Genomic DNA, 18709 nt, shown 5'->3' on the forward strand with positions numbered 1-18709 from the left:
CTTATCATTCATCATATTAAGAAGTAGCCATTCATCATTATTATAAACTATTGGGTTGCTCAAGAATGCGGATGTTACCAAATTGCGCATTCCTTTAAACGTCTTCACTGAGATTTCTGACACCCACAATGCACCGCTCCCTCCAATAACCATCCATCAGTAACCATCATCACACGTACATACTGACACATGAACAGCACACCTTTACTGCAAATATTTCAAGTCTGACTATCACCTATACATATTTAATATTAAAGTAGTAAAGACGTACAGCAGAAAAGGATGAACTAATGTACAGTATGCATGAAAAAACATAAAGAAAATGCTAAAAATAGACAGTAAAGTATGTTTAGCTCACGAGTGTCAAACTCATTTTAGTTCAAAATCCACATACAGCCCAATGTGATCTCAAGTGGTCCAGATCAGTAAACCAGTGCATAATAACCTACAAGTAATATATAATATGTATATTAAAAATGGACTATAATAAACCTAACCTAACCTAACCTAAATCTATTTACAAAACAGCCTGAGATGTCTTCAGAAAAATGAGTACAATTTCAAAAATATGATGTTTCTGAAGTCTTTTACAGATTATTCAATATATATTCAATGTATAAATAGTTTAAATGTGATCACAATATGTATTCATTGAATTGTATTCTGGTCAGGGTGAAAAAAAACATCCTCTGAAGCAGCAGAAAAATTGGAATTGCAATTTTTATACATTGCAAATTCATCCAGTGGGCTGGATTGGACTCCTTAGCTGGCCAGTTCTGGCCCATGAGCCGTATGTTTGACACCCCTGGTTTAGCTCATCAGACTAACAGCACTTTCAGTTGAAGTAATCTACAGTAGATCAGCTGAGTTTAAAGCCATTATAAGGTGTTGGCTTATTACTGCAACAGCCACCTCTCTCCTATTAATACTTGACCGTAAAGTAATACCTGTCATCATGAAAAAAAAAATAAAATAAATAACATTTCAGACTTATGCTATAAATCACAGCACAATATACTGTACACAGTAATGATGTTAATATATTGATAGAGATATTATAAGATCAGCTCTCTCTCTCATCTTCATCATAATAATATCCTTATTGAAACATGACATCAGAGATATGGATAAAACTATACAAATGTCATAAATACAGTAAGTCATAAATAGATACGCTGACACTGAGACGACTGACACAAGGTTATTTTATCTAATTTAAACAGCACATTTGATTACAACCTGGAAATGACACGCACAGAAGGATACACATATGAAAAGCACAACCTCTGTAGTGAATCATATGAATTAAAAAGTAGAAAAGTTGAGTTTACTTTTGAATATGGAGTCAGCTGTGACAGATGTCAGGTCATCTTATTCTACATCCAGTTAAAAACCACCGTCAGCTGAGAGAGAGCAGAGAGGTGTGACTGGACTGTGTGCAGTAAACAGATCATGAATGTACAGAGAAGCCAAACCATCAAGTGTTTTATAGACTATTAGTACAAACTGAAGATGATTACTGTAAGCGATTGGAGTGATTTCAGCACTGTGGTTCATATTCTGCAGTGCTGGCTCCTGTTACAAGAATGTTATGAGAAGATTAAACACATTTTTTATCAAGGCTCAATAATGTCTCTTTGCTCCCAAACAGTAAACACATCGACAAAAATCTGACAAACTTCCTGTGGACTTGTTTATGCATTCAGTCTGAGCATGCACACGCACACGCACACGCACACACACACACACACACACACACACACACACACACACACACACACACACACACACACACCAGTTATCCTGCTGTTTGCCTCCAGCAATATAAGATGGTGCAGCGTTAATGTGACCGGATATCCCAGCATGTTTTTCCTGTCCTGTCCACCACTGTATGGCTTGATTCACACTTTAAGATCACATTAACAGACAGCAGAGTCATGGTGAGCACTGGTAGAAGAGTCCTGAGCCTAGAGGTAGAAGCTCAGTGGTAGAATTTTGAAATATTGAGTGTTTAAGATGGATATACTATATGTATATAGTATAGAAATAGCTGTGCTCCTTCTATCTTTTTAAATGGTTAACCCAAAATCTTCGTCATAAGATCAAATATCTGCACCACATGCTTACCTGAGTGCCAACAGTATATAACTATTTGGAGTGTTTGATCTATCTGTGAAATAACTGAATGATATGAATGTATTGATATCAATACTTCACTGTATCTTGGAGGAATCCCTGTAACCTGTCCCCCCTGTATGCACCACATTGTCACCACACACATTTTCATTACTATACTGCCACCGTTTGGCTGAGAGTTGCTATTGCCACAGTAGAGGCTGAGTATTTGTGTAGTCCACTGTGTCTGTATCTAGTGTAAAGTAATAGTTCATGTAAACTTATGATGGGAGTTGTAGGAATAACATACTACATTCACTCAAGCACTGTACTCAAGTGCAATTTTGAGACAGTGTAGATGGAAATACTGTAGGTTTTACTGCACTTGCTTTTTGATGATTCTTACAAATGACCTAACTGTATTTACACTAAGCATTTCCTGTGCCAGCTGCTACATTAAAATAATAATTTAACTCCATGGTATTCTTCACAATAACAAATGTTACTTACATTTTGCTGCTATTACTTATAGCAGCAAAAAAAAGTAAGTGATTTTTTAAAAACTATGTAGTTCTGTTCACAGGACATGAATGACTATTTTTGGTCATTTTGTAAGCGCTCTTAGCAAGAATAGTATAGATATGTCAATAAGTTAATAGGCAGAGAATTGATAAGCAACTTTTCTGATAATCAGTTGTTTTGAGTCGTGTTTTACAAAATAAATTATCTTCAAAATGTGAATATAACTGGTTTTCTTGGTCTTCTACAATTGTAAATTGGATTTCTTTGGGTTTATTGGTGTTTGGTTGGATGAAACAACTGTGATGAACATTGTTCCACTATTTTCTGACATTCTATAGACTGAACAATCTATTGATTAATCAAAGAAACAATTATCAGATTAACAAATGATAAAAATAATCAATATTTGCAGCCCTAAAAAAGTATAATAATTAAATGTATTGATAGTTGTCTCATGAAAATAAAAAACTAACTGATGGTAAATTGGCCATTCATAACCAATAACCAAACCACTGTCACTTACCTGATGTGTTCTTGCATAAAGCTGTTCGTTAAATGAGCAAGTCGTGCATTCCTTTCTATTCACACCTCTTTGCTAGAGCTCTCAGTATCCTGGCAATCCTTACATAACCACCCAAACACAAACACATATACATTTACAGCCTCTCTGACAGGCCAAACCATCACACCACCAGTGGTAGAAAGTACATTTACTCAAGTATGTATTTAAGTACAGTTTTGAGTATTTCCATGTGATGCTACTTTATACTTCCACTCCACTACATTTATTTGACAGCTTTAGTTACTTTTCAGATGAAGATTTGACACAATTGATAATATAACAAGCTTTTAAAATACATCACATTGTTAAAGATGAAACCAGTGGTCTCCAACCTTTTTGTCATTTGACATCTTACAAAAAGCAGTGTGTAGTCAGGCTCACATTTCAGATGTCTATGAGTTGTTAACAGCTCCACCAAATAGTGATTTTTTTTCAAAGATAAGAGAAAAAGTCCAAAAAAACCCCCTCACATTTATCTGCTGACACTTTGGAGGGGCCCCACCCCTAGGTTGGGAACCGCTGGACTAAACTAGCTAACTGTATATAAAGTAGTATAAACTAGCTAACTGTATATAAAGTAGTGTAAACTAGTATAAAGTAGTGTAAACTAGCTAACTGTATATAATGTAGTGTAAACTCGTATAAAGTAGTGTAAACTAGCTAACTGTATATAATGTAGTGTAAACTAGTTAACTTATAAAGTAGTGTAAACTAGCTAACTGTAGGCCTATATAAAGTAGTGTAAACTAGCTAACTGTATAAAGTAGTGTAAACTAGCTCCACCTCCAGCAGCTACAACAGTAACATGCTGCTCTAACACTGATGCTTCACTATTAACAATCTAATGATGTCTTAATATATAACAATATATCAGTCAGAGGGACCAAAGCACTACTTTTACTGTAATATTGCATACTATATCACTCATAATATTTATGTACTTTTACTTAAGTATGGGTTTTACTAGTCGAAATGACAAATTACTGGTTGTTTTAATAAAATAAGCAATAGGCTAGATATTATCGATAGAATTTTTAAAAAACTTAATTTTCCCCTGAAGCCAGCATGAACGTTCATTCGGCTGAATCCGGGCTCCCTCGGAAGCACTCGGAAACAATGGGCGTGCTCAGCTGTGGTGCGTCTCAACCGGCGGTACAATCGGATGATCCCAGGCGGGCGGAGCCAAGTAGGAGGAAATGGTGCAGTTGGCTGACTGCTCCTAAGAAAACCGGCGACAAGCATCCACACACCAGGCAGTTTGACCGCACATCTTCACTGCTTTAAGCCCTCACTATTCAGCAGCCGTCACGCAACATATACCTCTCAAACCAACCCTCCATTCACTCATTAAAACACACCATCATCCAGCTGCTTGTGAACCAGGCGACACTTGTATCTAGAAATATCTGTGAAGGGCTCGGGAGATTAACGGTACAGATAAACGGCTGCAGGATGGAGACGCAGATACATGTGCCTGTCGGCTCGCCGGTCATTAGAAAAATCCCCATTTTCGTGGACGAACACAACGTGACGGAGGGGGCCATGAAGCTCATCAAGGAGCTGAGACCGGCGTGGGACCCCAGCCTCGTCAAGACCAAGGTAACGTTAGCCGCTAAGATAACTTAGCCGCACGGAGGATGCTAGGCTAGGCTAAGACTGACAGCTCCACAGCATCACCGGGCAGCAGCCGGGAGGAGGCCCGTAGAAACACGACTCTGAGGACACTTTAATGTCACTTAAACGCTAGCTAAAGCCACTGCCTCATTCCTCAACGAAGACATGTCGTTTTTGATACTATGTCTCAGTCTTTATAGCGAAAATAATCTGGTAGCCAAGCTAGCAAGACGCTTACAGTCTTGAACTCTTAAGCTAGCAAAGTAACGCTCGTAAGTAAGTTGCCCTCAAAAAGCCGGTAGGAAAATAATTAGCTATAATTACTGACAGCTTCATATGTCCATAGTTTAAAACATGTAGCACTAAATATAGCACTAAAGCCAAGTGACGCTGGTTTCTTAGTATCAGCTGTTGGTGACGTGGTGTCAGTTTGGTGGAGAAACATTATAGTTAATAGCTCTGTGAAGGACGCAGACACGCCTTATGAAAACTGTTACAGCTGGGTGACCTCACACTGCTCACTGATATACACTCTTAGCTTTATTATGTCTTTACACTCTGGTTTGTTATCCAGTGTGACTCCAGTGTGTTGATGTTAATGCAGGCATTAGCAGTTAATGTGGGGTTCTGGGCACTAGAGGTCCCTGAGGGGTTTGAGGAAGAAAATGTAAAGATTCCTAATGTAATGTAATGTAGTTCACATGTAATACTTAGTAAGGAGGCAGTAGTCTATGAAGTTAATTCAATGCACTTGCAGTATTTTAAACTAAAATGGACCAAAAGCTATTTTAATGTTATTGGTTAACACTTAAGTAGGCTACTTTAATTAATGAAAACAAAACAAACAATAGCTGGCTTAATATGCAGGTCCTTATTTATCCATCTAGCTACCTATCTATTAATATGACATTCAATTCATGTATTTAAAATATGCCTACATGAAACTCATCATTCAGATAAAGAACAAATGTTTAAATTTTGCTTCCTGAACTTTCTCCAAACACCAGTCGTACCCAGACTCCAATCCCCAGAGTAAATGTGGTTAATGGTGTATAGGGACTGACCAGTACTGGATTTTTGGAGCTGATATCGATATTAGGGAGTTAAAAAAAATCTGATACCGATATATCAGCCGATAATCTTACATATACAGAATATGTACATAAAAAGCACATTTTTTGCAATGTAGTAGGCATCATACACTTGTGATAAAGATAAGTAATGGAATCATTTTACAATTTAACTATATATATCACAACACAATAATTTTAAATTACTATACATAATAAATCACTTACAACAAAAAATATATGTATGCAGTAAACCATATGCTGCCTATATAACTTTGAAAAAATATCGATGCATATAAGACATACATATATGCCAATACGATATATCTGTAATAGGCCAATATCGGCTCATAATATCGGTTAACCGATATTTCAGTCTGGCTCTACTTGACTTTACTAGTGTAATGTTAAATAGTAGTAAAACAAATCAGTGTATGTTTATGGAGTGTGTAGCATAAGGTATCAGTAAATAAAATATCAGTACATTACAGATACAGTGTAGCAGCCTTATTTGCATAATCAAGCCTTTTTCTTTGCACTTACATAATGAAAATGGGTGTATTACTCCATGTACGTCAGTTTTTTAAAAACAGTTTTGAGTAATGTGTAACATTATATCAATAAATAACTATTTAGTAACGTATAAGAGGGTTAAATTTGTGTATGTGACTGTGCAGGACCTGACCTCAGAGCATGTGTTAAAACTATTCAAGAATAGACCCACATCCAGTACAGATGTGTGGGGTTTGTGCATGACTGTGCAATAATTATATCATATGTGTATGATCATATGTGGCCCTCTAGTGATAGTGATTTATATGGTCTTCAACTCTCTCTGCAATATATTGGACTGTCAGATGGGCAAGAAGATTATTTTTACAGACATGAGATTCTAATAATATAAAGCATTATCATGATATTGAATTCTGTCATATTACCCTGCCTTAGGTCTGTGTTTATGTTTATTCTCTCCTATGGAAATCCCAAGTGTTATGTACAGTATACATTAGTGTATTTTTAACTGAATGACAAGGGTGACGTCAAACAGGGAAAAAGTGTTGTAAATCACTGTCTAGGCTTACGTCTTCTCTGGATGACTCAAAATGCACGCCTGCATAATGACGTACGTGAAGTGTTTCTCATCACTATAAACTTCATGATAGACGCTAACGTGATAACAGTGTGTCAGATAGGATACAAGGAAATCTATTAATCTTAACAACTCACGTGATTCACAAGAAAGTGACATACATGCAATGACATGCAGGCACATGAAAATAAAAGCTAAATTAAAACTACTTGGCAGAATAAAACACCATCTAGCTGCTACTTATATTGTGTAGGAAGACAAGTGTTCCTTTCCTGGTGTACGTTTTGGAGTCTATGGTTATTATTCCTTCACTACACCACCAGAAGTTAGCACACAAATGTGTCGACGAGCAATCATTTATAAAAAAAGATTTGTGTGACTGATGTGTCATGGCCGGGTCAAAGTCTTTGGAATTGGCTCCAACAGTGCGGACACGATAACACCGTTTACTGCCGTTACTCTCGTCAGGCCCGGTCAGAACGCAGCTACGGCAACCATGTGTTTACATCCTGCCCGCTAATCTCTCTGGATCCCAAACCCCCACCCACCGCCGACACACCTGCAGCCGAGGTCGCGACAGTGTTTACCTCTCCATCTCTACACGGCCAGAGCGGCAGAGCTTTTCTCAATGACCACCACCCAAACAAGCTGTGGATGCTTTTGTCTGACAGACCTCGTATGTACAGCTGCACGACTGAACCAGGTCACAGCTGGTACTCCCAGTGAGGGAAAGTGAGAGGTTTAAAGGGGGGGAGAAAAAAAGTGTTATTGGGACGAATCGGAGAGGATGTTCTTGAGCAGTGGGACTGTTGTTTTGGTGGGAGCAGGAAGCCCTAAATGTGGTGAAGAACAGCAGGGCAGTGCTGTTGACAGAAACACCTGATTAGCCAAGCCACCTGGACAGGAAGACTTTTACTGTAAATACACATTGTCAATTTGCAAACACTGTACACACACACAGAGAGGTCCTGAACAGAAGAGAGTGCCAATAGCAACAGAGCAACGGCCTCCTTGTACTGAAGACAGAGTGATTCATCTCTGCCAAAGAAAGGCCGCCTCAGGCGGCGCAGTCACACCACTGATCATAGACCCTTTGATTGAAAAATAGGAAATAAAACAGCGCCACCATCATTGTCCCGTACAGGCAGTGTATGGCTCTGTCTGGGTCCAAGCTTATCGCTGTCTGTCGATGTATTGATTGCCGGTCTTAGCGGCGTATTGTGTGGCGGGTAGACAGGATCAGTCATGTGATAGCAAAGGCATGTATGCTTGTGTATGTACGGTCATAACAGGGATGCCTGCGCGCCCATCTTTGTGGTCAGTCACGCGTGGAATGCCAGATATGTGTGAGTGAGCGTCTGGGCCGGGGGAGATGCAGGCCGTGTGTATGTTGTTATTGTGTTCACTGCGGTGGGACGGACCGGTCACGGATTCCCACTGGAGGGATGATGCTTTTATGCTGGGATCTGACTATGTGAATTCAGACAGATTTTGATATGATATGAGCATCAGGAATGACGAATAAGCGTTTTCACCCCTTGTAGTGTGACTTAATCGAAGAACAGCGATGTGGCGTCTGGGATGCTCCACGACTCCCCAATGAAAAGTCTAACATGTCAGGATTTTTTAGGTTTGACAAGTCCAACATGTTCCTTGATGTTGACCAGTTGGTCTCATTTTTTCTCCACAAGACCTTCTGTTTACATCCAGAGAACCTGGTACCTAGGTACCTTTTTTTTGAAGGAGAGACAGCACATACTGTCCTCCTTGTGAAACTCAGAAACAGGTCTACAATCACTTCTTCTTTCTTCTCTGACTTTTCAGAAAACAAGACTACCAATATTGTACAAAGTACTTCTGTTGACGTGATTGCCAATAGTTGACCCTCCTCCCCATCGACCTATGAACTTGCAAAAAGTCTTGAATTATGATTGGTCAGGTCATACTTGTAATCTTTACCAGTCTGCTGGCCAAGACATGGCAAGAATTTATGAGACTATGATTACCTAATCTGACATGAAAGACAAAAATATTGTTAAATCTGATCTCAGCATAACACCTTGCTTCAGGCATAGAGTGCTTTTTGCTTACATTTCATATTAGAAGAGGTGTTAATTGATTCAACTGCTTACTGTCACAAAGGTGTTACACAAACACCATCTGCTGTGGGTTTCAGTATTGATAAATGACTTTTTTAAAATACCTTAATTTGAGGAATATAAATGATTATTTTTCTCAGGTCCCTCTCAACTGAAGTGTTTTCCTTCTTGTTTCTTCACTTGAATGTTTGAGCTCCGCTGTAAAGAATGATGCAGACTTTTGACATTGGAACAATGTTTTCACGTTCATCTGCTTTTCTGTGCTCACCTTAAGTACATAATAATGATAATAACAACATATGCTATAAAAGAATGTCCGGATGGGATAAAAAATAGATGGAATCTTTAATAAAGGATGTCACCATTTCAACTGTTAAAAGTAGTCATGTACGAACTTTGCCAAAATAAAATTGTCTAAGATTTGATCAGACATTAAAGGAAAACAGGTTTACTGCAGCTTATACAGTAATTATTAAGAGATCTGGGAACATTAGAAAAAACAAACAAACAAAAAAGATCCAAAGGGATAGATACAAGCACTCAGAAGACTAGAAGTGCAATAATTCAGCATAGAGCTGACTTATAAAACCTAACACCTAGATTAGTGACTGAGGAGGAAATGGGGATGCCCTATGTCTTGGCTGTCAAAAGTGAAATGCGTCGATGTTCATCATTAGCATGGCAATGAAAAGACATCCCATGTCTGCTGATGACGGTTGCAAGGGGTAGTATGTCGACGGTAAACCAGAGGTGACTGACAACTAACCTTTGCTGAACACAACAGGTAACAGGCAGCAATCTAGACCTGCATCGTCCCAGTGAGACATACTCAGTCCTACTGGAAATGTAGGGATGAAACCAATAATGTGCAGAGTCTAAAAGTTGAATGGTGGTGTGGAGGCACTCTAAGAGTATAGTATAATCCGTAGCGTTCAGATCAAGGAGAATGAGGAGAGAGGGGGACCCTGCATCAGCTGCCATCAGCAGGTTATTCACAACCCTGAGCAAAGATGTTTTAGTGTTGAATGAAAATCTGACTGAAATTTTCAAATAGGCTGTTGTGCTTAAGGTGGTAGCAATCATCTTCTCCAATGCCTTGCACAGAAAAGGGAGGTTGGAGATAGGTCTTTAACTGGCAAGGGCGTCTTGAGGAGGGGGTGGATGACTGTGGAACGGTAACATTTGAAGGGAGAGGTTGACAGTTTTGATGGGGGTCTGAGAATGGGGATGTATGATTTGAGCAGGGTTGTGGGAATAGGGTCCAGGGCACAAGTACTCTTCCTGAGGATTTCCTCACGGTGGCTCTGCCAATAAATTAGAGTACAAATGGTGAGATCCCACAGTGTCGATGACAGATAGAGGCAAAGAGGAAAGAGCTGGACACCGGAGACCGGATGTTGTTGACCTTGGTTCTGAAAAAGTCAGTGAAGTTGTTACATTGCTCCTCTGTAGCTGATGATTGCGGCTTCAGGAGATGATTTATGGTGGGGAAAAGATGCTTAGGGTTGTCAGGAGTGACTGCAATGAAGTCCTTTTGATGTTCATGGAAGGCCAGTTTATAGGTGGTGAGCCCAGAGCGTCTGAAGCATCATTCCAGGGCATGCCCAGCTATTTTTATTTTCTACAGTTCGTCAGTGAACCAGAGATAAGAGCATGAAACATTGACCTCACGCTTTGTGACAGGGGCTTGAAGATCAAAGACACTGCTCAGAGATGTATTGTAGAGCTCCACTGATACAGAAGCTTGGCAGGTGATATATGCTGGAGGTCCACAGTCATTATGGCTGGGTCAATGCTTTTCTAGGTCTAGGAAAACATCTGATGTTTAGTAGGGGGGCGACAGGACTGTCAAAGCCATTGTGACCACCTTGTGGTTGGACACACCCAGATCATAGACCTGTAGGTTATTTATGGAGTTGGAGTCAGATGACCAAGTGAAGTGTGGACCTCCTGGTGTGAGTAGGGACATCAGCATGGTGCTTCTAGCCACAACATATGGTCAGACTCAGGAACTCCACTGCAAAATGACAGGAGGCTTTGTCGACATGTACATTCACGTCACCAACAATGGCAGTGTTGATTGACATGGAGCAGGCTGACACGGGGAGGTTGTGTATCTCAGGGAGGACAGATGAGTTTGGTTTGGGGAGCCAGAAGATGAAAACCATTTTCATGGTGCATGGAGGTTTACATTTTAGAGCAAGGCATTCAATAGAGGAAAGATTAAGCAGTGGAAGAGTAGACCATTTCATTTCAGGCTGTTGTATGGTTACTAAACCATGTAATTATAACCGCAGACTGAAGAAGTGAAAAAAACTGGTCTGAATACAGCCTCAGATAATGAAAAATATCATTGGAGATACATATTTGAATAGTTCTCAAGTTGCAGCCTGATGCAATGTGTCTTTCTCGGTTTGAAATAAGCAATACAGTTTATTAATGTTATTGGAATTTTATTATCAATGTCAATCACATATGGTATAACTTTTGATACGATTGAATGTTTGAAACATCTGGAGTTCCATTACTTACTACATTTATCTCATGTATGTCAGAGCTGCATGGTGATCCTGACTCTGAGGTTGAGGGCATCATCTTGTAGGCAATGTTCAGACATCGGCAGACATAATGTATGAATTTATGAGTTTTCTTTTCTACCTCCCTCTTCCAGCTCTTCACTGACGGGACCACCAACAAGCTGGTGGGCTGCTACGTGGACGATAGTCCAGACGATGTAGTCCTGGTCCGAGTATACGGGAACAAGACAGAGCTGATTGTGGACAGAGACAATGAGCTCAAAAGCTTTCAGGTAGAGTCAAATGAGTTCATGCTCTCCTCTGAGTTTGCCTCAGTAAATCAATAGCTGCTTCCGAATTGTTTCTCCACCTATTTCATATGTGTTATATGTGTTTGCATCTCTCCTCTAGGTGCTGCACGCTAATGGTTGCGCCCCCCGCCTCTACTGCACCTTTCAGAACGGTATCTGCTATGAGTTCATGCAGGGGGACGCTCTCGGGACACAGGATGTCAGAGATCCTACCCTACTCAGGTCAGGACATGAGAGCATCATGAGACTGTTCAGGACTTACTGACCTAGCTCAGAGGTGGTACAATTCTACCACAGTGCTAGGTAGCAGTGTCATATTACACTCACAATCCTAGCTTTCTACAGTCCATGAAAAAACCTCGACTTACACAATGCAGACACGACACAGGGAAGAGGCAAATGAAGGAAACGCATTCGAGTTACATGCAAATTGTAGTTGGTGGAACCATACTGCCAAAAAGCCGACTACTGCTTTTGAGCAGAAGATATCATTGTACAGAAATTACTGTAAAGCACTCATAACAGTCCTTGGCATTGTTTCACTCGCCCATTATCTACGTCAGTCAGTTTTCATTAAGACTCTTACCAGGAACACTGCAAGAGATACTCATCCTCATCTAACCTGGCAGATAAAACTATCATAATCCTGTTGCAGGGCAGTGTGGCATTGGACTGTGTCATTTCTTTAAAGCTACACTAATACAGCAAAGTCAATGCTAAGTAGTGTGTGCATGTTGAAATCTAGCCTTTATGATAACCTTATTTATTTCATGGGTGTGTGTGTGTATCCTCTCAGACTGATAGCCAGGGAGATGGCTCGAATCCACGCCATCCACGCACACAACGGTTGCATCCCCAAACCCAACCTCTGGATCAAGATGAGAAAATACTTCTCCCTGGTTGCTACAGAGTTCACCGAGCAAGCTTCCAACGTCAGGTGAGATCTCAGCTGCTTCTAAGAAATCGACCCTCCTCTTGTGACACCGCACACGCTGTGATCTTAATGCTAATAGCTCATGAGACACAGCTGGATTTGCCTATTACATTAGGCTAGTTATGAGGGCAGAGGCAATCTAACCCCTGGCCCTAATATATTCTAAGAGTTAAATATTTTAGCATCGGGAAAAAACAAGTTGTCTTGTCTAATTTTCTACCAGAGCTTCTTGATTTAGAACATAATGTAGGTTACATACAGAATAGATGTAGTCTGTAGTCCTATAGTCTTATGCAGAGGTTAAATTAAATTGTCTAATACTTTGTTTTGTGATCAAATACATAACAATCTGAACAAAAGTAATGAAATTGCCATCATTCTCAGTTGTGCTGATAAGCAAATGTTAACATGCTAAATTCAAATGGTGACCACCATGATAAACCTAATAAGCATCAATTGCACAAGTGCAGCCTCACAGAGCCGCTAGCATGGCTGTAGACATGTTATTTCAGCATTAACATGTTCAGAGGTGATATGTATTATTATTTAAAACAAGTCAAGTCAAATTTATTTATGAAGCATCTAAAAGCAACAGCAGGTGACCAGAGTGCCGAACAATCAAAAACATAAACGCAACACAGCACAAATACAAATACAAAGACTAGTGTAACAGACAAAAGACAACTCTCATACTGAGTTAAAAGCCAATGAATAAAATTAATAATAAAAGAGTGGGGCAGTGTGGAGGCCACTCTAACATGCAGGAAATCTATACAGCCTGTAGTGTTTATGCAGTTATAACCAAAAACATATATAAAATATGACACTACTTCCAGATGTTGCAGGCAAACTAATGTCTAATGCCTAAGATTATAACAGATGTTGTGATATATAACTCAGACTCAGGCTCTGAACAAACTCACTAAACTTTTGACTCCTGAGCTGACACACACACACACACACACACACACACACACACACACACACACACACACACACACACACACACACACACACACACACACACACATATTCTGACGGTGTGGCATTTGATACTGACAGAGGCATTATACGAACTAGTATTTTTATTTCTGGGAACGAGGAAAGAAAAACATTCCCAAGAGTTTTAGGTTGAAGACGGTCAGCTTTGCATCTCAGCTCTTAGACCTTTAGACCTGACAAAGGTGGGCAGTTTCATAATCTGGCCAGCTGCCCAGTCACAGCTGATATCTTTTTTGTTCTGATGGCTATTAGATTAACTCCAGCATGTGGTTTATATAACTGTAACAATAATAGCCGACTGGATTAGGGAGTCTGAGGCATGCGGCGGGGCCAGCAGATGTTTGCTCAGCTCGGTGTATCAGATCACTTTACCCTCTTCCTTGGTAACGCAGACAGCTAAAGTGTCCCGCTCCTGGACGGCAGACACTTGTTGCACAGCAGCGTCGAGCAAAAAAGAGCAGGCAGATATTCACTGAGATGCAAATATTCAACGTAAGTAGTCAGCAGTCAGTGAGGGAGTTAAAAGAGGCAGCAGGTAAAGCAGCAGCAGAGGCAGCGAGCTAGAGAGCCAGGTAGAAATCTCCAAGGAGAGGGTGTGTGTGTGTGAATTCCCTCAGAGTGTTTTACCCAACCTCCCTCTCCTGCTATCAAGCTGACTGTGGGTTAAGCCCCTTAAGCCCATTACAGTTAGCACAGGGGTCTCTGCTCAGCACACACACACCAGTCTGGTTGGCTAGGACACCAACTCAGCGACTTAACCCTTTCTCCACTAGCCAATAATATCACTTTCAGCTTCTGCCAATGGTCTGAAGAGGTAAGTTGGAGCCATATAAACCTCAGTTGAACACGGCTTCTTCACAGGAGACATAGTGGAGCAGCCATAGTGATTAGGGAGCACGCTGCAGCATTATGATTTGTCCACTGATTGCTTGTTTCTCTGTAACTGGGATCCCAGGAGCAGCTCAGCCCCACTGAGCCCGTGTGCTGCCCGTACATGTTGGTCTCAGCTGTTTTCACGTTACATATATTCCCTCTTTGAGACATAACCAGAACAAGAACAGGCTGTTTTGTTTCGTCAGTAACAACTAAGTCTACACTATTTACTGCAACTGTTTTACTGCAGATATTCAGCAAGTGTTTATAATAGTATTAAAAGAAGCTGAAATCAGGTCAGAGTGTGCAAAAAGTTGACCGTTCTCCATCTCTTTCTCTGTCTCACGCTCCTCTCCCTGCATCTCCTTGGTGGTCCCGGTCCAGAATCCAGCAGGAGGTGCCCAGCAAGGCGGTGCTGGAGCAGGAGATGGTGTGGATGAAGGAGCATCTCTCCACACTGGGCTCCCCCGTGGTGCTCTGCCACAATGACCTGCTCTGCAAGAACATCATTCACAACAGCAAAGAGGGTAGGTAGCCTTTATCCAGAGAAGGAAAAGCACATGTTGACATAGCTGTAAATATAATTTTGGCTACTTTTTAAAGTTAGGCTATGATTAGATCCAGAAGATAAATTTGTGTCAGTTGAAACAGGATATCAGGTGTTGAAAAGTCTTAAAAAAGCACAGAATCGAAAAAATGGGAAATGTACACCTTACTCGACATCTGTCAAGCTGCCCATCAAAACCAGACATCAACCCCTCCTTCCTCAGCAATGAAAAAAAAAGTAGATCCCATACACCATCACTTACACTGTTAAAGGGCAGCTACAATGATGAAGTGAGGGTCATTTGCCATTCAGAGGTTGACACCGGCTCCAATTCCCTCCTAACAGTAGCTATAAGTTATATGAGCCTAGTTTGCAGGGTCACCTGATCATAACCAGAGATGATACTTTGTCAACAAACAGAAAGTGAGAGTGCAGATCAGTGTGCAGAGTCATTTTCAGTCTGTTCCTCTAATAGTTGTGACCCTTACTTTCACTGTGAGATACTCAGAAATAGCGAGCCACCTGGAGCGTGAAGTCTAACTAATAATGTCACAGTTTACAGGACTGTCGTGATTCAAGACAGCTGCCTGCTATGTTACTTTTTGGCTGAAAATAACCTTTTTGTCCAAGTTATGTTGTAATAACTTGAGACACGTTTCATATTGTGCAAAAACAAAACTTCAAATTGATCAAATACATTTCTTATATTGCTTAGCCCTACTCTGACCTAGCTAGACCTGTCACAATAATTACATTATTGACTTATCTTACAATAATGTAATTCTCAACATCATCATGTTGATGCTGATAATTAATCCCACTCCCTGCCCCCTTGTATTATTATTCTATTATATTAACATTATATCAGGTATAAAATGATCAAATGATGATAATATTGTATATCGCAATTATTTCTGAGACAATATATCGTCCAATAAAAGTAGTTATCATGACATCTCTTGAAAATCTCTTGTTGTCTTTCAGGTCATGTCCGCTTCATAGACTATGAGTACTCCAGTTACAACTACCAGGCCTTCGACATCGGCAACCACTTCAATGAATTTGCAGGTTTGTGGAACCACAGTCAGTTTTGACCATTAGAGTTTATGTTAAATTCATCCAGTATGGCTTATTCTGTGTGCATGTGTGTGTGCTTAGGCATGTCTGAGCCAGACTTCGGGCTGTACCCCAGTCGGGAGATGCAGATGGAGTGGCTCAAGGTGTATCTACAGGCGTACAAACTCTTCACCAAGAAAACCGAAGAAGTCAGCCAGAGAGAGCTGGAGACGCTCTATGTACAGGTCAACAAGTTTGCACTGGTGAGGAGGAAAACACACACACACACACACTATCACACTATCTCTTACACACACACACCTACAGTGTCTCACATTACTCGACCGCATCTAATACCCGATTTGTCTCTTTTAAGGCTTCTCACTTCTTTTGGGGCTTCTGGGCGCTCATCCAGGCCAAATACTCAACTATCGACTTTGACTTCCTCGGGTAAGCATCTGTGTGTGGTGACCACCCGTGTGGGATATTACAGTGATAGGTGGGACCACGCGTCTCAAAAAGAATCTGTCAGTGTGGGTTAAACGGTACATTATGAAAGAGTGAAACCAAAAACCTCAAAAGCCAAACGTGTCTCTCATTTCTTTTGTGAGCGTCCATAGCACTTAACACTCCCTGACCACACACCTGGAACACACACACAACGGGTTTGCCTCCCCTAGTGGGTTCACACAGAGGAGGGAGACCTAAGGAGGTTCATGAACCGCAACCCAATCACTCCCACCTTGCTGAGAGAAGGTCCTTTCATTTTATACTAAATTCTCTGAGTCATTTGCAGGTTTTTAAGTAATTTTTTAGGACATTTTATAGAAAGTGTGGAACAATTTGGTACAAATTAGAGCTGAAATTAGTAGATGATTAACTGATCGGTTGCCAACGGTTTTGAGTCATTTTTTAAGAAAAACGAAGCTAGTTCCAGCTTCTTATATGTGACTCTTTTGAGGTTTCTGTGACAGTGAACTGAATGTCTTTGGGTTGTGGACTGTTTTTGGGATGAAAGAAATGTCAATGTTCTTCAGTGAATGTTCGGATTCGACTGACTAAGATGGTTTCTGATGGTAGGGTCATATCGGATCTAGTCCCTGGTCAGCAAAACACATGAAAACCATTAAGCTCCAATGCAAACAAATATTTATGGAACATTTTATCTGTCCTTATGCTTATATTAGCACAGATCAATGGGAAACATATGATGAGACATGTTGCAGTTGTAGTTATTTTAACCTTTAGTGACTTGAAAATGTTGGAAGGTAAACACATCAAGATTCAAAATTATTCAGTGTTCATAACTGGATTAGATACTGGATTTACATTCAAGATAATGTTATTGAACCCATCCTTATGATTGACAGTGCTGGTACTGGTCATGTGTGATTTCAGCATTCTATATGTTAGTTACCATGCATCGTGATTTAAATAACCAGGTAACATTACAGGACTGCTGGTCACTAGCTGTCACTGCAACTGAACCAATGAAAGAGAGACGACTAATCTTATCTAGACAACAGGAACTGCCCATGACTCATCAGGTGTTGAAATAGCAGTGCTGACATGAGTTATCTATCCTAACTTGCTTACTAAACTTCCACTTTCAAACTTTGGTCACGATGAGTCCTCCTATGTGGTTAAATGTAACACCTCCTCGCTCTTCTTTTTTCTTCTTGCAGGTACGCCGTGCTACGTTTCAACCAGTACTTCAAGACCAAACCTGCAGTGATGGCCCTGCAGATCCCAGAATGAGAGGAGATGGAAGGGGGGGAAGACAGACTGAGAAGAGGAGAGAGGATTGAAATGGGGGCAGTCCGGGTTTTATCCCAGGACTTCCTATAGGGTGGGAACTCTTCTCTGCAAAGCCAGGTGCTGATGGGCCACCTGCTTCCTCTACCTGGCATTCTTTTTCTGCAACAAGCGCAATTACTCTTTTCATTCCTCCAAGCTCCACATCTCTATCTATCTCTCACAGCTCCAGCTCAAAAATTACAAATCTTCCAGAGTTCTGTGTGTGTGTGTGTGTGTGTGTGTGTGTGTGTGTGTGTGTGTGTGTGTGTGTGTGTGTGTGTGTGTGTGTGTGTGTGTGTGTGTGTGTGTGTGTGTTCTTCATTAATCTCGATACACTTGACATCTTGCTTTCCCTGTAAGGGGCGTAGTGGGCACAGCAGTCTGAGTTGAGGGTAGAGCTCAGTGACTAAAGAAAAAACCTGCTTCACTGTCTGTTACACTGGCGCCAAAATATTCCATAACGCTGGTAACGAAGGTCAGGGAGGGTTTGGTGCTGCCATTGACTGATGAGTTTGATCTTGTTCTATGTGCACTGTGTCTGTGGCTCAGTGCTGCAGCCTCCTTTTTATGACTTATTGCCTCCGCAGCAGCTATAGTTACT

General features: G+C 40.7%; 1 protein-coding gene across 1 annotated transcript; it reads left to right on the top strand.

Moving 5' to 3' along the window:
* The first annotated feature begins 4465 nt into the window (after window positions 1-4465).
* On the top strand, window positions 4466-18085 carry etnk2 (ethanolamine kinase 2). The gene is made up of 9 exons (XM_053315362.1): window positions 4466-4798; window positions 11744-11881; window positions 12000-12121; window positions 12696-12836; window positions 15093-15235; window positions 16240-16323; window positions 16414-16574; window positions 16688-16761; window positions 17997-18085. The coding sequence occupies exons 1-9, from the start codon at window positions 4652-4654 to the stop codon at window positions 18067-18069; spliced, it is 1083 nt and encodes a 360-aa protein (XP_053171337.1). The 5' UTR covers window positions 4466-4651; the 3' UTR covers window positions 18070-18085.
* Window positions 18086-18709: the final 624 nt, after the last annotated feature.

Source organism: Scomber japonicus, chromosome 3 (genome assembly GCF_027409825.1).
Source record: "Scomber japonicus isolate fScoJap1 chromosome 3, fScoJap1.pri, whole genome shotgun sequence".
Classification (NCBI taxonomy): Eukaryota; Metazoa; Chordata; class Actinopteri; order Scombriformes; family Scombridae; genus Scomber; species Scomber japonicus.

Excerpts from the sequence above, each read along its gene's own strand:
- etnk2 (XM_053315362.1), top strand. The coding sequence starts at position 4,652 with ATGGAGACGCAGATACATGTGCCTGTCGGCTCGCCGGTCATTAGAAAA. Across the intron at positions 15,236-16,239 it reads CATTCACAACAGCAAAGAGG|GTCATGTCCGCTTCATAGAC; the intron begins GTAGGTAGCCTT and ends GTTGTCTTTCAG. Across the intron at positions 16,324-16,413 it reads CCACTTCAATGAATTTGCAG|GCATGTCTGAGCCAGACTTC; the intron begins GTTTGTGGAACC and ends GTGTGTGCTTAG.